Raw genomic sequence first — 27,054 nt, 5'->3', positions numbered from 1 at the left:
GACCAACTGTTTAGGAACAGTTAAAAACAGAATGTGTTGAACAAAATCAAAATAACAAAATGACGTCATAGGGGCGCTTAAATCGGCTTGAGCCAAGGAATCAGAGGAAAAAAGTCAGAGGAATTTTGATTATAGCCCATTTAGTTCAAAAGTTATAACGATAAACACAAGTGAAACTTTGGAACTGTGATGATGCTAGAGAGTTTGAATTACAGAGTCCAAATTTGTTGTGGTTGAAGATCAGACTGTCCTTTATCAGTGTGCCAAAGTTTGCGCAAATGCCACAAACGGTTCATAGAGCTGCCATAGACTCCCATAGCGGAAGAGAAGAAGAGGAGGAGGAAGCCGGAAAAAGGAATAAGAAGCTGTACGGATACAATAGGTGCCTATGCACCTTCAGTGCTTGGCCCCTAATTATTAAATTAAAAATAATTAATTTACTGACTACTGGACACGCTCCGTATGATAAACTGATCCCAGATCAGCTTCTGTACAAGCCATTTTTAGTGACACCTCTGTTATTAAACAAGTGAAGAGCAGCAAATGAATCTCTCGTTTTGTTTTGTTTGATAACAGAGGAGTCACTTTAAGACTGCACAGATCTACAGAACAATGAAAGCATTCCATTACATTAGTAACTGTTTGCGCCCACTTAAGTAAAAATTATTTGCATTGAAAATAAAACACGCAGGACGGACATGTTTACATTTTATTAAGTGTATTTGTCTGTTTAAACACACAACCGAATCCCAAAGTGTCCTGCACTTTAGCTCATCTTGAAATGGTGTAAAAGCTGCTCTGGGATTTGTTTTTCATACAGAGCGTGTCCGTCAGTCAAAGCTTGTACATGCATTCGTTGATTTAAAAGTTACATATGAAGGGTGATGATCGACGCACAGTTTTTATGGAAAGAAAGTGAATGCAAACATTTTTGTTGTAATTCCAACTTGCTTTCAAGATTAAAAACATGAGAGAAATATGGGAAATAACTTAATGATAGGATGATAGCAGGATATAATGGTAAAATACAGCAGAATCCTGGCAAAAATGGAAGGGTTGACATGTACAGTGTGAAGTGAACAGGAAGTGTTTGTGTAACAACAGTTTTGGGAGGAAACGCAAAAACATCTTTGTGTTGGAACGCAAAAACAAAAACATATTTTCCTATCATTTTTTTTCTCCCATCCATTTTTTTCAACCACTGAGTACAATTTTTGCTGGATAAGTTGGCGGTTCATTCCACTGTGACGACCTCAGATTAATAAAGGGACTAAGCTGGAAAAAAAAATGAATGGATGCATACAGTATCTGTACAGATATTCAAATAATATGGGTTTTTCTTTTAACTATAGTTTCTCTGTTCCATCAAAACAATTCTATTATAAAATCATCTTATTCCAACAACTATCTCATTCTATGCAGCTACAATGGATCTCACTAAATACTATTTTTACTTGCATTCAATACTTTTTGCACAGTTAAATCATAGCACAACATCCCCATGCAAAAACCAGACCCTGTGAACCTCCCGACTTTCACCATGCTGCTCTAGCATCCCCCTCTCTCTCGTTGATCTAATTAGCGTTTGTGACCAGTTTCGGTGGTGCTCTTACAAAGAGCAATCACAAGATTAAAATCCAGTCCCTGTGCCGACGCTTCAGCATTCCTGCCAACTCTACTGACGCAGAAAGAGTGCATTAAGCAGCCAATGTCACGATGCATTACTGGAGGCCTGTGATTTACAGCAAAGGCGAGTTGCGGTGCAATAGAAACGGGGATGACAATGAATATTTCGTTTGTTGTAATAACCGTGATGGAATGGCTGGATCCATTAGAGAAGGCCGTTCCTGCAGTCATTCATTGTGGCCAGAGGTAATATGGTTAAGTGGAAGGAAGGGGCAGCAGGGGTGAAAGACAGAGATGATGACTAATAATATCAGAGCTTGGTTCTATGGGTTTTTTTTTTTTTTTTTTGTGACAAGGTTGAAAGCATTCAAGTTCACGGTGACTTTGAGGCTGATTTCCAGAATTATAACTCACTTGCACAGCTTTGAAAATGACTTCTCAATGGCATGTGGCCACTTTTGCTCCATAACTATTGAATCATTTATAGTTGTCCAGGCATTTGATTGATTAACAGTTGTCCAATGGTTTTTGTGTTTGTTTAGAGGACGTCAGAAGGCTTAGGGGAATGAGAAATGTGTGAGACTGGGAAATGGCCAATCACTAAACTGCAGTTCTACATGGCCATGACTGCAAGAAGAACTCAAAAACGAAAAGAGCATTCAAGTGGACAAACAATTCTCTGGAATATAGAACATTTTAACTGCTGTATGGTGACATGGTGGATGCCATTTCTGAGTGGAGTTTGCATGTTCTCCATGTCTTCGCATGAGTTTCCTCCGGGTGCTCTGGTTTTATCCACAGTCCAAAGACATGCAATATAGGTGAAATAAATAAACTAAATTGGCCTTAGTGCATGATTGGAATGTGAATGACTGTGTATGGATGTTTCCCAGTATTGGGTTGCAGCTGAAGGGGCATCCACTGTGTAAAACATATGCCTTTGGATAAGTTGGTGGTTCATCCCACTGAGGCAACCCCTGATGAATAAAGGGACTAAGCCGAAGGAAAATTAATGAATGAATTAACTGCTGTACTAAATGTACCCAATCAATATCAGAATGGATTTACTTACCAATTTGACAATTTTGTGTACCAAGACACCCACACTTTACAATAAGGTTAGTTAATGATAATGAATGCATTTATCATGATCAAACAACAAACAGTACATTTCTAACATTATTTATCTTTGTTAATCTTAATGAAAATAAAGTCCTTCATTGTTAGTTTTTGTTAACTCAAAATATTAATATTGCATTAGTAAATATTGAACTATGATCCATAAATGCTGTTGAAGTGTTGTTAATATTTATATATGTTAGTAAATACATTAACATTGATTTACTCTTAAAAAAATGTGATCAATCAATTGGGCATCTACATTTAACATCTAACAAAATATGAGAATTAAAATAAGCTAAAAACTAACAAACAAAATCTTCTTTAATAAAGATCAAACGGTTAAGGACAAAATAAACAACTTCATAAAATGCACTTTAATCCATAAATGAGGTTTTAAAAAAAATCACTGTCTTACAACATTAAAATCATAGCCGTGTTGTCATTATAATGCATGCATTATAATAGCCGTGTTGTTATTATAATGCATGTTGTGGATTACAAGTACTGTTCAGACATTTTGATACTGAATTAACTAATATTAAAGGGCACTTATTTTATTCCTTTTACAATATGTAAGAGAAGCCTTTGGTGTCTTCAGAATGTGTCTGTAAAGTTTCAGCTCAAAATACCCATCAGATTATTTATTATTTCCTCCAGAAAATGCCCATTTTGGTATCTAAGTACATTGTAGCTGTTTTTGTAGAACTGTGGCTTTAAATCCAAATGAGCTGCGTTTTCTCTCCCACTGTTCCCATGTACATGTCTGCTTCTCATGCGTTACGTCAGATAAACAGCTGTCAGGAATAGAGACAGACACGGGTGAAGCTGAAATACAGCTCATTAGTCAAAAATTTCAAGTAAGTTTATTTGATGTATTTGTGGTGGAGTTTATTCAAGCCTTTTTAAAACGATGAGCCGCACATAATTGCCGTTTGCAGGACACACACATATATATGCACGATTACTGACACCATGCGCCAGTGGTGATTATATCGGTTAAGAATTAGCGAATTAATACTTTCGTTATTACTTTGTTTTAAAAACGTTTTAAACTTATACAAATCACAGAGAGTTGGAACAGATATTTTAATCTCAGTTTATCTGCAAAAAATATTCCGTGGACATGTTTATACATGTTATTATAGAAAGATGGAACCTGTCAATCAATTCGGTGGGGAGGGAAAACCGCACTCCTACAATGTGGTGGGCCTCAAAATCACTGGGATATGGGTCCTATTTTACCATCAGCAAATTAAAAAAAGAGTCTTGTGTTTCTATTACTCCAATATGGCAGTGGACAAACTATACCAACACACAATCTGTTGAGTATTTTGATATTAATTAACACAGAAGCACTGTTACTTTTGACTTCCCAATAAATTTGCGCATGTCTTTGCAGTAATAAAAGAGGGAGAAGTAGTAGAAATATTTGTGATAAAGCAACCAGTGAAGAAGTAACCAGTGAAGAAGTGAAGCAGCAAACTGTTTTGACGCATCACACAGGACATTTCTTCATGTCCTGGGCTCCTCAGTTTATAAAGGAGGACCAGAGGAATGGAGAAATGATGGAGAGATGGACAGAAACACAGAAAAGGGGGGATGGAGGAGTGGGGGACTGTCACTTAACGTGTTGACTCAAGCACAGTGAGTTGGAGGGTGAAAAATAGGGCAATTCAGCAAGAGAGAAATGAGGAATAACAGGGCTGCCCTGAGTCCAGCGTGAATCAATGTAATGGATTTACGTTCAAATTGGATGAGGAGGGAAGACGGGGGGAAGGGGTGGGAAGAATGGAGCTCAATGTACACACAGGCTTTTAATAGCCATGGCAAATAACATGTGAGGTGCTGCTCAGTTTGCTAAATGTATTGTTAGGGAATGTGATTATGAACTGACTAAATTCATTAATGGGTGAAAACAAACCTAACCACACTGAAAGAGGCTGCATTAAATCTAAAAATCTAATACTAATGTCCATGATTGGGTCAGTATTACTGGCGTCAGTAGGATCCTGCTCACCAAAGCTGCATTTGTTTTATCTAAATTACAGTACAAATTGTAAAATTGTGAAATGTTATTGCACTATAAAATAATTGTTCAAAGTGGTTTATCATTTAATTTAATAATTTCTTCCAGTGATTTTAAAGATGAAATTTCAGCTTCATTACTCCAGTCTTCAGTCACATGATCCTTCAGAAATTATAATTATAATAATTATTTTTGCTATTTGTTATCATTATTAATATTATTTTTATTATTAATGGTAATAGTAATAAAAGCAATAACGACTGGAGCAAAAATTTTCATTTGAAACTACATATAAACAGTTATTAAAATTTTTAATACATACGTAGCAATTCTTATTTACATCTAATAAATGCAGTGTTGATGAACAGAATAATTTTCTTTAAAAAAAAAAAAAAAACTTGAAAAAAACTGACCCCAATCTTTTGATATTTATTTCTGAATATTTTTTATTTAATTTAATTATTTTTAATTTTTTATAGATTTCTTTTCATGTGTATAGCTATCTTTTAAAGTAATATAATGTGACAGTGGTGTCATGAATTATGAATCTATGAATGAATCTTTTCAATCAATGAAGTTCAATTTTATTTATTGAATAAACCTCTTGTGATAATTGATGAATAAATAACTTGTAATAATCTCTGACTCAAAACGGACTAGTTTTTTTTTATTATGTTGTGAAAGACTTGTGGCAAATAGTTAAGAGTAAGCCAAGTAAAAAAAAAAATAAATAAATAGCCCATCCAGTTAATCAATCATAAAGCCAGAGGTTTTTAAACTAGGTTAAGAGAGAAGACCGATATAACAGAAACAAACAAATAGACAGATATTAATTTTAAATTATATTAAATTAATTTTTAAAAAGAAAATTAAAAGAAATAAAAAAATAATAAAACAAATAAGTAAAGGAATAAAAATAAATACAATGCAAAATCAATCAGGACTAATGACAATTTAATTAGTAAAAATGAAAAAGTGAAAAATTGAAAAATGTGAAAAAAGTGAAAAATGAAAAAAGACAATTTAATTAGAAAAATTAAAAAGTTTAAATAAACAAATATATAAGTGAATGAATGAAAGTGTTGTTTAGACAAAAAATAAACTTATTAAAAAAGTATTATTATTGAAATACTTTCTTAAAATATCGAATTCTAAAAATATGTCATTAATATTTTTTGTGACAAGTACTATTACATTGACATTTTAATCGAAAAAAAATTATAGAACAGTAACATATTTTAATAATACAAAGATAATTGAATTTTGAATACTAAATATGCAATATTTGTGACAAGTACAGCGCAAATGCAGGTGTATATATTTCTTATAAAAATACCATTAACAAGTCGGAAATTAAGGTACTTGACTTCTCTGCATTAGTAAGTTTAAAAAAGCTCTGCATTACAGAAGTAGAATCATTAAATTCCTGATGTTTTTCATGTCAGCCTATTATATAAAGAGCCACAGGTTTCTCCAAATCCCCAAATGTGTTCACACTTTTTAGAGAACAGGTGTTGTAACAGCTAGAAGGGAGGAACAAGACACTTCAATGGTGGCTGACATCAATCAGACAGAGATGTGTGTGTGTGTGTGTGTGTGTGTGTGTGTGTGTGTGTGTGTGTGTGTGTGTGTGTGTGTGTGACAGACGGGAGGGAGGAGTGTGTGTGTTTGTGTGCGCTGACCTGTGATGATGAGGCACTCGTTGTGGTCCAGGACTTCGGTGAAGAGGCGAGATACGATGAGCTCCGGGTTGATGAGGAAGCGAATCTCCTCCTGGACCAAACCCAGACCTGTCACCCCTCCACCCACCATCCTGTTCGCAAAGTCCACCTGCAGCACAAACAAAAACACACATTCACCTGCTGTTCAGCTGGTTTTACAGGCTAAAAAAACACACAATTTAATCCCTGAACATGGTGTGAAATGATGTTTCGGTACAGAGGTACTATGATGCTTGTCTGAACATGCAGATGATTTGGTCCAGTGTGTTACCAGAGATTACCGGTTGTGGTTAAAAATAAAATGCACAGGGGTGGAAAATAGAGTCCTCAGTTCAGCTGAGTGTAAAACCACAGAAGACAAGTGAATTTTTAGAATGGTTCAGAGGGCGTTATTTTGTGCACAGTTTTGATGCATGTACAAAGCCAAACTTTTAGCTACACCTGCTGATGGAGGATGCCATGAGAAAAACTATTATCAGGCAACTACTATCAGTCATAAAATTGTAGCTTTATTAAAACAAGACTATTTTTACTGAGGTAAATTACAATTACAGTACCAAAACAAGTGGTAATGATAGTTTAATTGCAACAAAACTATAATAGTAATAATTTATTTATTTTTTTACATAAAGCATAATTGACTGAGGTAAAACGTGTGGGCAACTATAGTCTACATCCATTGTGACCCTGCAGGTTCCTGCAAGGCCAAACGTCACTCCCTCTGTTCTGAATAATGCATCTATTAAGGACTGCCCATTAGAAATGGAGGTCAGATCACTATAACTAATCAGTAGATACACTCACTGCTTTCAGGCAGACTTCTGTGAGAGAGAATAACAACAATTTTTTTTTATATATATATAAATAAAGAAGTAAACTGTGTACTCATTATTACTAAGATCTATTTATTTCTTTACTTGTACTGGTCTTTGTTTTAATCGAGATGTTTAGAACCATCAAACTTTTTTAACTGAATTTTAATAATAAATTAATTTATCAACTTGCAATATTATTATTCATTCATTTATTCATTCATTTTCTTTTCGGCTTAGTCTCTTTATTAATCTGGGGTCACCACAGCGGAATGAACCGCCAACTTATCCAGCACATTTTATGCAGTGGATACCCTTCCAGCTGCAACCAATCACTGGGAAACATCCATACACACTCTTTCACACACATACAGACAATTTTAGCATACCCAATTCACCGATACCACGTTTTTGGATTTGTGGGGGCAAACCGGAGCACCCGAAGGAATCCCACACCAACACGGGAAGAACATGCAAACTCCACACAAAAACTTACCCAGCCAAGGCTCGAACCAGCAACCTTTTTACTGTAAGGCGAATGTGCTGCCCACTGCATCACTGTGCAGCCTATTATTATTATTATTACTAATATTATTATTTTTTTTTTTTTAATTCATTGGAACATATGTAGATGTACACATCAATTACATAATTATACCAGTAATAACACAATGCTTAAAATATTTATTTAATTAGCATTTAACCTTTATTCATATTTTAATCAACCTTAATTTTACTTCAGAGCATCTATACATATGGTCAGGGTGCAAACTACTGGGGAACTAGGCTCCCCATCATCTTTGACTTATAGAGCGAATAGAAATTGATAAGCTACATGACGAGGTTATTTATTTTGTTGTTAAGTGAAGCATATTGATGTTTGTTCGTTTTTTATGAATGTATTTCACTTACAGAAGCACTGCAGGTAAAGTTAGACAAAGGTGTTTTGTTGTTTAGGCTATGGTTGTTTGTGCATGTTAAAATAAATTCCTCAAAAGATATTTTCAAGGGTCAAAGAAAGTTGTAAATTGGAAAACAAGCGATGTTTAGCGAGAAAGTAAGCCAAAACTATTATGATGTTTTGTTCATTTAGTCTACTTTGTAATATTAGAAAAAAAGTGGGCTCCCCAAAGGTCACAGTATAGTTTGAACACTGCATATAGTGTAACATATATATGACACAGCTAAATGCTGTAGTAAAGAGAATTTTTTCACCACAGTCTTCTATTGTGTCATGCATCTTTTGATTTCAGTATTTTATGGACTAGGAGTGGTAGCATTGGCCCAGGACAGCTCTGAAAAGGTAAACAGGGGGAGCGTATGACCCTTGGAGGCAGTGTTTTGCAGGCTGTCAGACGGGCCGCTCTGGGCTACAGCCTCCTCACTGAGAGACGCAGGAGGAAAGAGGAGGGAGTTTGTCAGGCTGCCAGATGATCTCTCTGATCAGGTCACTCAACTCCAGCTCCGGCTGCTCCGCCTCTCCTCAGCACCACTGACAGCCTGTCAGGCCGTCCCACCCTTCCGGAAACATCCGTCAATCCGGCTGCAGGACCCCGGGCTCCTGGGAGCTCTCGGGGCTGCTCATGTGTGCCCGTCAGCTGTCAGGGTGAGCCCTGCCCCGACTGAGGAGAGACGGCCAGAAGAGAGCAGGGCAGAGACTCAAGAGGTGCAGCGAGGCCCACCAATCTGCAAAACCTCAGGCGGATGGGTCAACACTGAGAGATTTGAGTAGTAGTTGGTGTTTATATAAATATATATATATATATATATATATATATATATATATATATATATATATATATATATATATATATATATATATATATATATATATATATATATATATAGTGTTTTTTTAAATACTGCAGACTTGTCTAAAACCTAAAAGGTTATTACAGTGATATAATTATTTAATTATTATATTTAATTAAAAGAAAAATGCCTACAGCCCCGGTCAGATCACACTTTTTGTCGATTACAAAAGTCAGTATGTGAGATCATGTGATTTTTTCTTGATAAAATCTTGACTTGTAGTGGGTAAAAAGATGTGCCAGACTACACGTTCCTTCACGATCAGTCATCCCATGACATCTACGATGAGCGTTATTTCCCAAAGCAGTCACAATTGTTGCTATACTGTAACAATTTTTCTTATCTCATTTTCATTTTTTTTTAAATCTTATTTCAATCTCAATAAACATTGATGCTTGCAGACAACTAATACCTACATTATTTAAGGGCATTCGTTACGACATGGATAGGATCAAAGTTATGATTCCTTTTTAATATTAGGATATTTTCTTTAAAATCTAAATGTATATTTTCTTGCATTATTAAACACTTCCTCACCTCAAATTGACGCAAGTGTGACGGAGAAACTTAAAGCACATCAGTAGCAGCAAGAAAAAAATCAGATGCTCAAGCCATACTCTTTAAAAAATAGAAAAATGAAAAAAAAATTGCAAATATATAACTAAGGAATGTGATACAATCACAGTGAAGCATTCATTAAGTCCTTATTTTCCTCAGAGCTAAACACATTAACTTGTATAGATGAATAATGGAGGGCCACAAACAAAAATATAATGTGTATATTTTTCTTGGAAAAAATACTTTTTTGCAACTAATTTCGTTTGGTATGATTTTAACATAATTTTAATGCATCTTTTGTTGGTCAGTTATCTATAAACAAGAATAACGGATAACATTTTAGGTGATGCTCTTCAAAACAAGTCCGTATATGCTTCAGCGCCAAAACAGTGGTGGCCGTAAGATTGTGTTGTTTTGTTAAGTAAAATAATAATCTAGCCTAAATAAAAATAAAGTGAAACATTAATAGTTTCAGAGAAGCCTATATTAAACTGTTTTCACAATTAAGGACAAATTTAAATAAGCAGGAAATGCTTTTAAAATGTATTTGCAGCACTGAACGGGAACTAAGATTACATCAGAAGAACTAACTTTGTTGGGAGGATGACAGAACTCATAAACTCATTGTTAAATTGAGATGTCTGCACATTTGTGCTAGTCTCTCCGATAAAATTGCTTAAAACACTTTAATATTTTAGAAAAGGTAGTTAAAGTTTGCATAACCAATGATTGATCTTATCCACCCCTGACCCACCAATAAGTCATAAAGAACGAGAAACAATTCTGTGATGGTGTCGTGAGGCTTAACAGGCATGGCATCGGTTGTTGTGAACTATGCCACATTACAAAAAAAAGAAACGGTAGAATGTTATGTCACAACGCACATTTTTCCTTGATGTCCTATGTCAAGGAAATCGTGCCGAAATTGTGACAAATTTGTGTGATCTGTTCGGGGCTTAACTTACATTTAGAGAACTAAAAGAGGAACAAAAACAGAAACTAATAAAATAACACACCACCATAAATTAAGAGAACACTTGAAAATTCTATTTTAGGTATAGCGTTGAGTGAAATCTTAGTTATTTTTTCTATATCTTAATAGACAATAAAATTCATCATTAGTATAGATATAGATTTTATTTATTATATATTTATTTTGCTATTTTTAATTAGTAATAAAGTATTGACAAATGTATGTCAAAGTAGATGAGGTAGATGAGTTGGAATGAAATACATTGATTATATACGCATGGGTGTGCATTCTTGTTTAAGATAAACTGCTTGACTCAAAGCTGGAATAGTATAGTAATAGTCCAAAATTACCATAAAAATATGTGTATTTTAACAATTATGCAGACATGTCATCTTGAGGAGAGAGGAAGGACAACACAAAAGGTTTTCCACGTCAGTCAAAGTAATCTCGAATCTGACAGACATCACAGTGAAAACTAGCCACTAGTGAGACTCTCACCTGCAGCATACCATAGCCCTGATCCTCTATGGTGCCCTTACAGGTGATGTGAAGATGGCTGAGCGGAGACTTCGAGCTACAGATAAAAAAAAAAATAATAATAATCTGTTAAAACACTACAGCACAGAATGAACACTCTCTTTTTTTAAACCTTCTCTTTTTTTCTAGTACATTTTTTACAAATATATTTTCATGTATTCATGCATCACAATAGTGGTGGGCTGAAAATGCTATCGTGAACTAGGAGTGGAGGGCTACAATCATGAATTAAGCAATCTGAAATACAACCATCTCAGTGGTGAGATTTTTTCTAATAAGTAAAACAGAGAGGCGGTTTGGTCTCGTCTGCACTGCCAGAGGAAGCAATTGGGCAAAGTGACTCCACAGTGCCAAAGTTCATTTATCAAGCATGACGCCTTGTGACGGACTGATCTCTGTGAACTACTTTAAATGTCAGAGAGCCCTCTAGCTGTAGCACATTCACAAATAAAGGTAGGATTTGTTTGTAAGTAAATCTTTTTTAATAACACACAGACAAAAAAAAACAACTCGTCTTTTTGTAAATCATGAAGATTTAATCTAGTATAGATTTTCAATTTTTAACAAAAATATAATGCTGAAGGTGATTGTGGGCTTTTGATGGTGGAAGTTTTTGCTGAAATTCATTTGTAAATTAAAGATAAAATACACTTTATTGAAGCACTTATGTAAAAAAAAAAAAAAAAGTATGCTACACATACAAGTGAGCAAAACAAATTCTAACAAATAAACTAATATATAAACCATCATATTTTATTTTTACCATGATCTACAGATAAAATCCTAACCTAAAATGTCATTCAGTCATTTACCAAACAAATCATATCATGCATTTTTAGAAAAAGATGTCTCAGAAAGAGATGGCACATGACAAAAAAAAAAAAAAAATAAGGATCACAAAGCAGACCCAAAACAATAAGTTATCATCTCTAATCTTTATATTTTGCTACTACCCTTTAAACCATTAGGGTTTTACATTTGCCAGCAAAATGGTTTCAATCAGTTTACTTAATTAATTTATCGGTTTAATTTAGATGAAAGCATTATTCCACCCATATTTTACCATTTTATAATCACAAAGGATAAATAAAACACTTAAGCAGACACCTACAGTTTAAAATTATTAGCCCCCCTTTGAATTTAGTTTTGCTTTTTTAAATATTTCCCAAAAGATGTTAAACAAGACAAAGACATTTTCACAGTATGTCTGATAATGTTTTTCTTCTGGAGAAAGTCTTATTGGTTTTACTTTAGCTAGAATAAAAGCAATCTTTTACCGTTTAAATTATTAGCTCCTTTAAGCTATATATTTTTTCGATAGTCTACAGAACAAACCATCATTATAACTTGCTTAATTACCCTAACCTAACCTGCCTAGTTAACCCAATTAACCAAGTTAAGCCTTTAAATGTCACTTTAAACTGTATAGAAGTGTCTTGACAATTATCTAGTTAATTATTATTGACTGTCATTATGACAAAGATAAAATAAATCAGTTATGAGAGATGAGTTATTAAAACTATTATGTTTAGAAATGTGTTGAAAAAAATAATAATCTACTCTCCGTTAAACAGAAATTGGGGGAAAAAATAAACAAGGGGGCTAATAATTCAGGTGGGCTAATAATTTTGACTTCAACTGTAATTGCATATAAAATGCTTTTGTACATACACAATACCTCATTTGCTAATTTAATATGAAGTCGGCACTATATTGCACTCTATATACCAACAATAACGTAAAGTATTTAAGTGCACAAACCTTTCCCATTTAGGAAAAGTGGTCAAGCTCTGTCTTTTGAATGTGACGAGGCCGGTGGGCACTAAAATGTGAAACAAATAAATAATATAATATAATTAGAAATAAAACAAATATTAAAATCATTAGCATTTATTTCAGTGTGGATGGATTCTTGTGTAGTTTGGCTTACTAGATTCCGTGACTCTCCTGAAATAGCACAGCAGGGTTTTGAGTTTCTCAATTTTGCGCTGAGAGGAGCCTTCAAACAGTCTGTGAAAAGATCAAGACACAGAAATGTTCATTAGTTATTAGAATAAATACACAACCGCTCACTTTAAGATGCCTGATATTATCTCTCATTAATAGACAACCATTAGAGGGAGATGTTTAGTTTGCCAAGTCAAAGTGATGTCAAAGAGGCTTCAGTACCAGGTTAGTGCGTCATTCTTAGAAACACGCGAGTAGAAAAAGGCCTTCCGTGTGATTGGACTTTGCCGCTTCATCTCACCAGTCCTGTTTGCTCAGCACGGCTGCCTGTGATGGCCTCTCAGTCAGGACAACAATGATACGGAGCCCTGCCTGCGGGCTCAGCGCTGCGCTCGTGTCCCATTTCACAAAGGGAGGAACACTTCTTCATTCCTTTAAAGACCATTAAAGAACTGCAGGCTTGCTTTTAAAAGTCCCAAATAGCAAAAGCCTTACAGTGATCAGCCGCGATGCTTCCAACAAATGGCTTTCTCCTTTTAGAAGACTGAAGTCCTCAAACTAACCATCTTCCACTTGCATTCATCCTTCCTCTCACTTGATTTAAATGGAATAAGGAAGGGAAAAAAGAGGGGAACAAATAAAAATGACAGAGGAAAAGCTGATGCACTAAAAGCCCTTTGGGAAGGAAGACAGGAGTTATTGAAGCCTCCTATATATAGTCTTTTTGATGGTGGAGCTGATTTTATGTAATGAAACCCAGAAGGCAAACTGTTATTGACAGAAAATAGGTGCTTTTTTTGTAGTTAGAAACTGATTGTTGACCTTTATGAGTGGAATGTATGAGAAAATACAATTTGATTTAACAAGACAAGCACTTGTGAAAGGATTTTTTTATTCACCTGATTTTAATAACATGACAAGCTGGGAATTGCTAGGGCCAAATTAGAGGGGGGAAACAATGGGAGAATGCAGGGCAAGATGTGTCGGTGTTATTTTGATTTATTTGAGAACGTGCCGCACCATGCAAAGATCTCCCTAGTCAAGCATTAGTCATGTATGCAAGCCTTTAGTTGACTACCACAGTATGTGATATTACATTACCAATAGGGATTGGAAGATGACAGTTTTCGAGGTATACTGTGGTTTAGAAAAGTCAAGGTTTTAAAACAGCCAAAATTTACTGCTATACGGTTTCTAAGGTATGCGTAAGATTTTTTTTATTAACGTTTTTTTTTTTTTTTTTTTTTTAAGACAGAAGTATCTCCAGCATAAAAGATATCCAAAGATGCTGTTTAAATTTGCAAAGAAATGTGTGTTTTTTTAAACTACTAATGATAGCAGAAGTCAATTATTTATTTGAATTATTTAGCCTGAAATGTTTACCACTCCAAAATATTTTAAATGTTTAAAGGGGGAAAAAGCTATTGTTTTTATCCAGGCATTTAAAAAGAGTATATTTTGGAGCACTAATCATAATACTGTGAAACCGTGAAAATATTATCTAAGGTTAATATACTGTCAGAATCTTGTACCAGCCCATGCCTAATTACACATTTATGTATGTAGAAAACCTTTTATTATAATTACTATATATTTTTATAGTTCATACTTCTGGTATGTTTACTTCTTTGCATGGATATTTTGTTAAATATATTAAATATATTTTATATATTTTTGATGTACACTAAACCTGTAGCAAAGAAAGAATTTCATTGTACAGGAAACCTGTACCTTACTGTGCATATGACAATAAACACTGTCAGGATAATAATCAATTAAAAAAGTTGTATAAATATATATTATTAAAGGAATATAATGATGAACAGAGGTGACTAAAAAAGAATAAAATGAGAAAGGTATGGTGAAATTTCAATTAATAGTTGTTTGCAATACTATGTATATTTTTGGGACTATGTTATAAAAAGTAAATGCACAAATGGAATCAAACATATATGTCAAAGATGCCAAAAGGATGAAATATGTTTCATGTTAAAAGAAGAGATAGGTAAAAGAAGAAATAAGTTTGATTCCATAGACGAATGATGTGTGTGGTAATGGGGTGGGGAAAATAATAAGCTTGTGCTTCATCCTACTCCATTTCTACCATGTTAAAATGTTATTAGTTTAAAGAATCGTTTTGTGTATGATTTTCTGTTCAGAATAAATATATCAAATCAAATCAAATCTTTGAATCGTGAATCTATTAAATTTACATTTGCTCTTGATGGACCAAAGCAACAAAGGTCACAACAACATTTCTTTTCTACTTTTAACATCAGATTTTATCTTTTGCACATGCAAGATATTAAAGATATAGTGATCAGTGGAATAACAAACTTATTGGTATATGTAAAATGCACTATATAAATAAACTTGACATGGCTCAAAAAAAAACTGCATTCATTTTAATCTGATGAGCAAATAAAAATATGTCTGTCATGCATTATTCTAATTGTAACACAGTAAGTGATACAGTAATTAAAAGTGAATGAAAGAAACATTTACAGTCCCTGCAAAAAAGGTGAGCGTTGAGATTTAGGTAAAGAACCAAGAGATTTCATGTGATTCCAGTCCAACTCATGAAATACAATGAATGAAATATAAAAAAATATGTAAAATAGGGTTACCAGAACACCAACAAGTATTCGAAGACAATGTGGCTTAAATTTATGGGCACATATTAGGAATAGGTCAATAGACAATGGCATTGTTCGTTACATGGACATCAAGATGCCGAGTCGTCATCGCGATCCTCCACTCTGCCCCCATCGCAGCAACAACCCTCTTGCAAAAAATATCGCCCCGTTTACACTAATACCTCTTAATTTTAAAATGGCATTTTAGAACAAAACTGATCTATGTCTACACTGGTGTTTCAGCAGCATTTCTGAAAATATTTCCATCCACACTATACCGCTGAAAACGAACATCACGTAACCACACACACTATGGCATGCACTGCAACATATGCGCATGTCTGAGCTTTAGGCAGTCAGTCGGTGCTTTGAGCACAAAACCCCAAAGAGCAGTGCATGTTGGACAGTTTATCAAGGATGTACCGCTGGATCGCATCTCACTATAGTTGTTAAACGTGATATTTAATTAATCATGTCTCTATCTAACGACTCTTCGGTTTTTTGAATCTATCAGGTACCATGTCACAGCGTCAGTACACTGCTTTACTCTTTCATGCTTGTAAACAGTCATTTTAGCGAAAACCTCAGATACTGTTGGTTTGTTCCGGTTGGTTGTGCACCTTTTTTACCAACCAAGTTTGTCGATGTCATTATAATGACACAGACCCCTCTGCCCATTCATGCCAGAGTACTGCGGAAAAAGCGATTGACAGGTGGTAATTTGAGTGCAACTTCTCTTTATTTATTTAGATTTTATTTGGATTTGGGTAAAACAAAGACCATGCGGGTCAGCTAGTTGAAACAGTAGGCTTCAATTAACTAATTCGTGAATTAATTATTTATTTATAAATATACTGTATATATATATATATATATATATATATATATGTATATGTATATATATATATATATATATATATATATATATATATATATATATATATATATATATATATATAATAAATGGTGATTCGCCAACCCAAGTTATTTCTTTGTTAGGATTGTTTTTCAATAAATGAAAACTGTGGGGTAAATTGGCCCAAATGGTTTCAGTAAAGTCATTTAGAAGTGACTCTCAATAATTTGTGATATTCAACTGCAGGAAATACTCATCTTCCCCTAAATATAATTCAGCTAATGCAACGTGCAACACAAAGCCTCACATAAAAAAAAAAAAAATTACAAACTTGAGGATATAAGCCGATCCTATGACTCCAAAGCAGGTTACCGTATAATCAATCACAATCTTGAGGCTTCATTGATGAATCTGTATTCACAGTTTTGCAGGTGCACCGTCGGAAAGCTTGCTTTGATGTGCACATTTTGAAACTAAAGTAAATATATCTTCAGCCAGTCTATATGTCATTTCCCAGAGGGCAGACTTTGACAGCTCTGCCAAACAAGCAATCTCTAAATTGCCTGGTGCTTGATAGCAGCAGTGCTCAAGCCAATGAGTAAACTGATGGACAGTCACTCAATTAAAGTGGGCCGTACCGTAATGATCCGCACATCTCGGCACTCTGCGGTCTTGCTGAAACTTGTTTTTTGCGGCACAGCCAAAAGCACGGCCCACAATGTCCTGTACAATGCTCCAATAAAACTAAACTTGTTTGTTTGCATATGACGCTGGCACAAAGTCTGTGACCTTGTGTTCACCTGTTAAACCCAATTAGGATTAATGCTGATATCTCTCGGACCTTCATTATCTAGAGCACTTTAACTACGTCCAGCAGGAAAGATAAAGGCAGAAACAAGCCAAATGTATTATATTTAGATCCTCTGTATGTCTTGGAGGTTGTAAAAGTACTTGAAGTGCCTGGGGAATCAATAGCCATCTCTGCATGACAGAGTAAAACTGAGGGCTGCGTTCTTCTGCAAGTGTGTGGCACGATCAACCACCGGCAGTGTTCCCAAAGAGCTTTTAAAGAATGCTTTTGCTTTTCTGACTCGCATGAAAACAACTTTAATACACCAGAGACTATCTTTGACTGGCATTTACAAAAGCCAAATGCTGTGACCAAAGTTATATCAAAGATGTAGTGTCTAATTACTGCACTGCTACAATCATCAAAATAATATAATGACTTTTTTCAAACTGGTTTCCTGACTCATTTACCTATCCTCTATTAGCTGAACTACTGTAACTGATGGTGCCAAACAAAACTTGGACTAAGATTTCCTAATAAATTATCACATTTCAGTATGTTTCACATTGATGAATACAGGCTCCAGTGACTGAACTGAATGATGAAATTGAATATTTGTTAAATTTGGTTTCACATTTTTAACAACTCAAGATAAATTAGAAAAAAACAATGGGCTCTATTTTAACAATCTAGGCACAAAGTCTAAAGCACAAGACACAAAAGCATTAAGGACATGTCCGAATCCACTTTTGCTATTTTAAGGACGGAAAAATACGCTCTGGTCTAACAGGGTTGAGCTTATTCTCTTAATGAGTTATGGCTGTGTTTTGTGATAAACCAGTCAGAGTCTCATCTCCCATTCTCTTTAAGAGTCAGTTGCATCGCGCCATGGCGCATTTGCCGTTTACATGGCGGACTTTGTGAGCGAAAAATCTGAACGCTTCACTAGTGAGAAAACAGTTAAACAGACCATCTGCAGCGTGAGGATAAAGAACGAGCCTTCTCCATTCGGCCTCTTTATTTTCTCTTTCTCTCATTCATGGATCAGGAAACTGTGTTGTACGCACAGACCATTCATAAGCCTGCATAATTAATTTAGTTTGTTAAGCGCAAAGATTTGTTTCAAAACTATTTCTAAATTCAGGTTTTAATTTCCAAAACTTTTTAAGTTATATCCAAACACATGTGCTAAGCCCCATATGGTCCAAAACCTGACAGGTGGACAAATCTAAGCTTGTTTTTAATAAGACAATATAAATATGAATATCATTAATAATACTACTAATCATAATAACATTATACAAAAGCAAGTTGTTGTGAATAAACTGAAAAAAACCCAAGATGAAGGCATGTAGGCAGTGGTTTTTATTTATGTAGAAAATAATAATTTTTGTAATATTTTATTCCTTTAATTCATTTTCATTTGTAAAGATATTTGCTTGTTTGCTTATTTGTGTATTATGCAATGTGTAAGCGAGGATCACAACTGATGTGCTCTACGCTGGACTTTAGACCATCTTTCAGCTGATCTATTTTACAGTCTATTTTAGTTTCTCAAAATAGCAACGCACCTTAACACCTCTTTCCTAGACCAGAACACCCATGAGTTCACAAAGTGGTGCAAATAGATGTGCCATTTAAACGTGGCACAAAACGGGAAAATTACTGTTGCGCTGGAATGAAAAAAGCAACACATCGCGCCAAACACGTCTTGCGCTGGGTCTATAATAGGGCCCATTATGACACTATTTTGTAACCACATTTTAAAATATGATTTACATTTATACTAGTTAGGAAAAGTTTTAACATTCAGAATATGCTAATAGAACTGGTGGTAATAGTGATTTTGCCCATCTAAAAGCAAGCTTGCAAACATACTCTTTATGTATTTGAAATACATTTAATTAGTGTGGAATTTGTGACTTTCTGCTAAAAGTATTTACACATCTATTCTGATAACACATCTTCATAAAGTTCATTTATAAAAGCAGATAACACATTTTAGACATTTTCTGAATTTCTTTTTTTAAATTGAACTCTTCCAATTCTCAAATGTAAAAACATAATTTCTGAAAGCTACCTAAAAGCTCAAGTTGTAGTTATTTCCACAAATCATGCTGTCTACACTGCATAACACAAAAATAAGATCTGAAAAAAAAATTAACAAATTATTTTTTTTTTTGCAAAAACAAACTCCCAAATATTTCTCAAATTATGTACAACAGAGCATGACATTTTTCACAGTACATTCAGTAATATTTTTTTTATTCTAGACAAAGTCTTATTTGTTTTATTTTTGCTAGACAGCAGTTTTTGCAAACAGCAGTTTTATTATTTTTTATATAAATACAATTATCAATATCATTAGACCTTTTAAGCTATTTTTTTTTCAATTGTCAACAGAACAATCATCGTTATACAATGATTTGCCTAATTACCCTAACTTGCCTAATTACCCAAGTTAAGCCTTTAAATTTGACTTTAAGCTGAATAGCAATATCTTGAAAAATATCTAGTAAAATATTATGTACTGTCATCATTGTAAAGATAAAAGAAATCAGTTATTAAAAATTTATTTTTAAAACTATTGGTTAGAAATGCGTTGAAAAAAACTAATATAATAATAATTATATTATTATATATAATAGGGTTAATAATTCTGACTTCAATTGTATATATTTAATATTGGTTTAATTTGTATATATTCTATATATTTTCTATTCCAACTGAAACTGTAGTTTTGCATTTTTTTTCTTAGTTACATAATTTTTGGTCCCACTTTATATTAAGTGTCCTTAACTACTATGTACTTACATCAAAAAAAAAAAATACAATGTACTTACTGTGTTTAGGATGTATTTGAGAACACTTGTGGTGCTTTTGAGTTGGGATAGAGGTTGGGTTATGGACAGGTTTGGTGGCATGTGTAGGTTTAAGGGTAGGTTAAGGTGTAAGGGATGGTCAACAGTGTGTTTTACAAATGTAATTACAAATGTTAATTACAGATGTAATTACATACTTGTATTAAATCAAGCATAAGTACACAGTAAATACATGTATTTACACAATAAGTACATTGTAAAAAACCATTAGTTCCTATGTAAGTACATATTAGTTAAGGCCACTTAATATAAAGTGGGACCTAATTTTTTTTTTAACATTTAAGAATCAAATTTTGGAGATATTACCTAATTGTTTCATATTGGCATAACACCGCTTACACCTAATGTGTGTCAAGCTGTGTCACTGGATCACTTTCTCTTCTCAGAAAACAGTGTTGAATATCAACAACATCTCCATGCCGCGAGATGAGCACTTGCTGCAGGAAGATCCTGCTCATCAGAGGAAGACGTTCGAGTAGGCACGATGACAGACAAGAGATGGATGGCTACGTACTTTACATCAGTCTCCCCAGCATCTCATTCATTTGTTTTAATCAGCCCATAAAGGCTTGATTTAAGTACTGTATCACATGAGTGGCTTTGTTGTAGAGCTGCAATTTAAAAAGGGAGAGAAACTCCTACACATTGTCTACTCTACAGATGCTTTAAAACCACAGAAATCCATCAAACCAAACATTAGCGAATAAGAAGTTGCAAAGTCAACCAAAAACAAATTCATTTTTAAGATTAGACACAGAATCTGAAGTGTAAAGTAGTTCATATTACAATGATTTTGTATTCAACTTATTTTCAAAACCAAAACTGGACTCCATGCATATGTTGGACGATTCAATATTAGAAAAATATAATGATGGCAAAGTCAGAACAGTGCAGATGTTCACGCTAAATAAAAAATCACATTGTGGATTATCTGTAGGAGTGTAATTTTGATGAAGAGGAGCCTTCATTAAATTTGAATCTCCTGGTCTATGCCACATTAACAAGCCAAAACCCATTGTGAATCTAATAGAAACCGACTACTAGATAATGGGAAGGAAAATTAAATCAAATCGTGACTTACCTAACAGCCTACGCATACACCCTAATTTGGACTGAAAACTAAAAGCCTCAGACAATCAATAACTAAGCCTACAAAATATGTAACAGGTCTCCGGTGAGACGCCAGTACCTGTAAAAATTGATCTCGGGGTAGTTGGCGTACTCAGACTTGCGCGAGTTGCGTCTGGGAAATGTACAGAAGAAGGCATTGGCAAGAAGGCAGGCAATTTGTTCCTGTGACATGGTCAAGGACTGATTCATCTTCGTCTTAAGCAGCGGGATTGGCTGTGGAAGAGGAGAGAGAGGCAAAGATAATTAGTTTAGCAATTGACCAAACAGGGAGACAGAATTACATTAAGCAAATGGCCAGGAGTAATTAAGGTTCCCTGCTGTATCCCACCATCAGCCAGCAGCATTTACGTTTAGCGTCATCCATCTCTACTGATTGGACTTAAAGACTCTTAAGGGCAGTATAGACGACTAATCAATGCTAACATTTATAAAATGTTTATAAATAGAGAGTGCAGCTGTGGGATAAGAGATATTACTTTTAAGGGGAAAAAAACTCTTGAGTTCTTAAAATAAAATCTGTTCAGGATCTTGCATAAACACTGATTTAATGGCTAAGTACCTGCTCGTCTGAAGGGTAAACAGTCTAATTTTACCTAAAGATGAAGGCTGCTTCTAAAAATTGCATAATTCCCTACTATGTAGTATGTAAAAAAACAATGTGTGAGCAGAGAAGCATGTCTGAATTCTTAGTATTAAAAAAAAAAACTTGTGAAAACTATGTGAAAAGTACCCAGATAACCTAGTACTTCCAGGGAAATTCTGTACACTATCCCATGACACCACATTAGAAAAATCATAAATGGGAGTGAAGCGTCACAACGGTGTGGGTTGGTCGTGTGATAAAGGCAAGTAGCAGATGTAGTATGTTTGATTTCCATTCATACTACTCAAATTCATACTGTATAGAACAGTGGTTCTCAAAAATTTTTCATTAAGTACCACCTCAGAAAAAAATTGTCTCTCCAAGTACCACCAAAATGAGCAGTATTGAAATACAGTAGCGCAGTAGGCCCAGTAAAGCAGCTATAACTCTGCACAGTAAAACAAACGTGGCAGATTACCTCTGAAATAGGCTATATGTCATATATGGCACATTATAAACATAATTTTTAATACATTTTGAAATATATGTAGCATGTACATGACATTTTTCATTCCTCCGCGTACCACTAGAAGGAAGCCCGCGTACCACTAGTGGTACACGTACCACAGTTTGAGAACCACTGGTATAGAACATACTTTTCTAACGGTCATGTAGTAAATTCAAATGCAAAAGTAGTCTGTTTGTTTGTTTGTTTGTGTTTAATGCCATGCCAGTTTCTATGGCCTTTTCCATGATGAGAAAAATTAACCTGGAGACATTATATTAAGGTTTTTCAATTTGTTATTGCTAACAACTCCAAATCTGCATTTGAATAATCACTGTATAAAATCGCTTTAAAGAATGAATTGAATAAAATAAGCTACAAAGGAATTAAAACCAACACAAGCCAACAGAACAATTTCCCTCTGGGTATAATGCTTAAGTGGAGATTTGTCCTTACCTGAGAAAATAAATAAAGGATGCTACATATAATCCTTTAAGCATGTCTCTTTTAACCATTTAGGTGTGAACATGTCATGGTCAGAAGCAGCTTCACAGAACATGATAGATAGCACAGATAGATACAAAAAATTAAGAAAATTTAATAATAATGCAATTAGGAAACGCCAAAATTGCAAATGATGAAAGAAGAATTCAACATTGCAATGAAGAAAAAGTTTGGAGCGCATATTTGATGCATAAGAAGTTAAAATGCACATCTATAAATCAATTACTTACTAAAAGAAGATAAACTACTGTTTATTGTAATAGTTAGATTACAAGAAGTTACATTATTAAATATTCATGTTAAAAATTTAATTAATCTAATTTTCCAGCCAGGTTTTAGTGAGCATAAAAATATTGTCCAAAACACAGAACTCTCAGATATTTTATAAAAAAAAAAAAGGCCTAAATACATGCAGTAGCTTCTGTATGTATAACCCAGGTGCGCATGTGCATCTTCCTCTGCTTGTAAACATATAAACAAACATTTGAGATCGGTTCATGAGATCGGCCATATCAGAGAGTAGCGATCGAGACATTAAATATGATTATCGGCCAATACTGATCTCCGGCCAGTCGATCGGAGCACCCCTAGTATTAGTCTAACTTCTTAAGATAAAAATGGTCTAGAAAATAAGAACAACAGATTATTAGATCAGTCAAACAATAAAATTCTGTCATTCCTCACATTTTATGCTGTTCTAAAACCATAAGACCTTCTGTTTACCTCCAGAATACAAAAGAAAATGTAAAAATACAATGTGAAATTTCTGTCTCTCTACTAAAAGTGTATTCACCCAAAACTCTGATGCTTTCTCACAAAGAGATTAATAATACATCCATATGAGCAGAGAGGTTTAATCCAAGTCTTCTGAGGAGATATGATATTTTTTTGAGGAAAGATTTAATTTAAGTGTTTATCTGCATAGAAACTCTGATCAGCAAACAATGTTTGCAGCATTCATATTTGGTCATGCAAGGTTAGGCTTGCTTACGTGATGCACGAGAACTAAAAATACCAACGCCACTCCAACACTTCTGAGCTTCTGGAAGAAGCAGGAACCAAGATTTGTTGTTCTATAGATGAGCTTCTGCTTATGTTTACTGAGCAATGCTTATAATGTCGGTGAATAAAATACTACTTAAAATGTATACATTCCATAATATAATTGTATATTTTCAGAGGACTTGGATAAAAGCATGTTTCATATACATTTACTATGTTTTTAAAAAAAAATTTAAATCCACAGTTTGAGTTTTGGGTGAAAAGACATTCAAAAGCAGATCAGAAATATCTCAGATTTATTAAAAAAAATAAAAAATTACTTGTGTTTATCAGAGGTCTTACGTTGTTGGATGATGAGTAAACAATGACAGTTTTCATTTGGGGTGAACTAAAACTTCATTCCACATGTAAGAACATAATTCTAATAAGTGTTGTTTCTGATGTCAGAAATGAGGCTGACTGACGTGAATCATCTATTAGTCCAGGTCTTAATGAGTCTGTTTGGGCCATGTGGACGTGTCCTTCACTAGATACTGGTTTTATACCAAAGCATGCTGGGCCCATTGACCTTTACTGGCCAGACACGATTATCACTTCTGATCTATTTACAAAAACATCACAGTTTGTCCCAGCCAATGTGAAGGACAGCATGATTCAGAGCCTTACCTGAGTGCAAATCTTGGGTGTGTTCAAAACCAGCTTCACCATCTTTGGCAATATGGTGTTAAATAGATGCTGCACTTCATCATTTTCCATACCCTGCAAAAGAAATATCAAAACGTACTTTGCTCATTAACTGCAATTAATCAAATGTATTAATTAATAAATATATCAATAAATACAATTGTAAAATATACATTTGGTTTAATATTTTAATATATGCTCTGTTTTATTACACTATCAAATGTTTATTATTCCTGTAACAATCATTATTCCACATTATTGTGCCACATGATTCTTCAGAATTTTATTTTTGATATGATTTTATTATTATTGTCCTAGTAATTAGAAGTTGTGCTATTTTTTGTGGAAACCATGATCATTTGTTAAAAAATTCTCATTTAATGCCTTAACTCTTTAACCAATTAAAAACTGACATCGTTAACATGCTATGTCCTCATACTAATATTAAAAAAACAAAAAACAGATGTTAACTGTCTGATACAAAACAGAATAAATAATGAAGCCTTTATGCATTGGTTTCTCTGCTTCTGGAGCTTTTTTCTCAAACCCCATTTAATGGAAAACAACTGTCAGAAAAAAAGAGCCATATTGTTGAATAAGACACTTGAACCCAGCTGTCGACTTGTCTCAGACAGTATTATTCACGTGTCAGGAAAAAAAAAAAGCAAGGACGGCTTGCTGTCAGAATAACATCAATAGGTGAAAATAAAAATCTGCATCCTAGGCTGCTGGGGTTTAGCAACAAAAACTGCTTGCTTTTTGAGTTTAGCAAATAAAACACAGAAAATGTTTTACCATACTTAATTAAAACAATTATTTGGTAGTTTGCTTAATAATTATATATTAGCTGTTAATTTACACACTTGCAAGCCACACACAATGTAGTTGTTGAGTGACACTTTGGTCCTTCTTTCATGATTAATAAAAACAAATCAATGTCTAGTATGTCTCCCTTTGAATTTCGAAAAATCATATCGGGAAACATACAATTAATACCCATGGCTCATGACAACAAATTCATGTCTTAAGTATAATGATTGGTCTCTGGACATTATTTGCAAAATGATAAACTTTAATCCGCAGCTTCAAAAAATGTCCAGTAGACCAAAGAACTTATGAGCCTGTCATAGATAAATTTCAACAGACATTTAACTGACTATAAGAAACTTAGCAAGTACATGTCAACTTACACTAACCCTAACCCCAACAGTCTACGGATAATCTAATGAGAATTAGTTGGCATGAAGATAAAATGAAAACTTAAATTCAACAAACGGACCATCTAAATACATTGTGACCACATTTTTTGCTAGTTCTGCTGAGAATTTTGTAAAAAACAAAAACAAAAACAAAAATTCTGTGGATTTATGCAGAATGATTTTGGGAGTATCTTAACTAAAAACTGAATAGATTAAATAAAAATCAATACCTTTAAAAAAATATATATGTTTACAATGTAAATCCAATGATATCCACTTATTTGGTAAACAAAGCAAGTCTCTCATAAAATATATCCACTCAAAGACAAAAAAAATTACTTCACAAACTGTATTGTAAAAAAATTATATGGACTTCGATATATTTGTCAATAATAGTACAGAAACTCATTTAAAATCTAAATAAATATCAATTTACACACATTTACACAAGTAAATAAATAGACTCAACGATGGGTTAAAAATCTGCAGATTTTTGTGCTTGGAGATTCTATGTGGGTGTACTCATGACATTACTAGGTGCTTTATAAACAAAACCGTGTAACTATAATATCATTGCATGATAACAGAAATCAATCCCTGAATCAGTTACCTAAACCAGAGGTTTAATGTTCAGTTTATTGCAACTGTTTTGCCTCATATGACTTCATTGTATTGAAAAAAAAGTGTCAGGGGTGTTCATTTCATTTCACTCTCAAAGTGATGGTAGCGGTTGAATACAATTCCCAATTAAAGCAATAGTTCACCAAAATGAATATTCTGTCCACATTTACACTTCCCTTAACTTGTTATAAATCTGTTTGACTTACTTTCTTTTGTTGAACACAGAGGAAGATATTTTGAACATTGTTAGAAACCTTCCATCTATTAGTTTTTTCTACTATGGAATCAATGGTTACAGGTTTTCAGCTTTCTTCGAAGAATCTTCTTTTGTGTTCAATAAAAAAAAAAGAAACTAGTAAAGATGTAAAGCCTTTGGAAGAGAGTAAATAGTGAGTGAAATTTCAGTTTTGGGTGAACTATGCTTTAGGGACTGCAATTTTAACCAAAATCCTCTAATTGGACTTAAGAAAAAAATACTTATTTTGGATGACCAGAGGTTAAGTAAATTTGCAGCAAACTTTTAATTC

General features: G+C 33.9%; 1 protein-coding gene across 2 annotated transcripts in view; it reads right to left on the bottom strand.

The window, feature by feature from the left end:
* Nucleotides 1–27,054, bottom strand: part of parga (poly (ADP-ribose) glycohydrolase a) — a 55,966-nt gene that overhangs the window by 7,568 nt on the left and 21,344 nt on the right. The window contains exons 8-13 of one of the 2 annotated variants that reach the window (XM_073921012.1): nucleotides 24,690–24,819; nucleotides 21,488–21,642; nucleotides 13,118–13,197; nucleotides 12,949–13,009; nucleotides 11,149–11,224; nucleotides 6,457–6,604 (exon numbers count right to left, since the gene is read on the bottom strand). In XM_073921012.1, the coding sequence (XP_073777113.1) occupies nucleotides 6,457–6,604; nucleotides 11,149–11,224; nucleotides 12,949–13,009; nucleotides 13,118–13,197; nucleotides 21,488–21,642; nucleotides 24,690–24,779 (610 nt within the window). In that variant the 5' untranslated portion in view covers nucleotides 24,780–24,819. The remainder of the gene's footprint in view (nucleotides 1–6,456; nucleotides 6,605–11,148; nucleotides 11,225–12,948; nucleotides 13,010–13,117; nucleotides 13,198–21,487; nucleotides 21,643–24,689; nucleotides 24,820–27,054) is intronic. The other variant, XM_682449.7, reaches the window with a different exon arrangement.

The sequence above is a fragment of the Danio rerio genome, chromosome 13 (assembly GCF_049306965.1).
Source record: "Danio rerio strain Tuebingen ecotype United States chromosome 13, GRCz12tu, whole genome shotgun sequence".
In the NCBI taxonomy this organism is placed as follows: Eukaryota; Metazoa; Chordata; class Actinopteri; order Cypriniformes; family Danionidae; genus Danio; species Danio rerio.
Note: the sequence above shows the minus strand (reverse complement) of the source record. Positions and strands in the feature narration are given on the sequence as shown.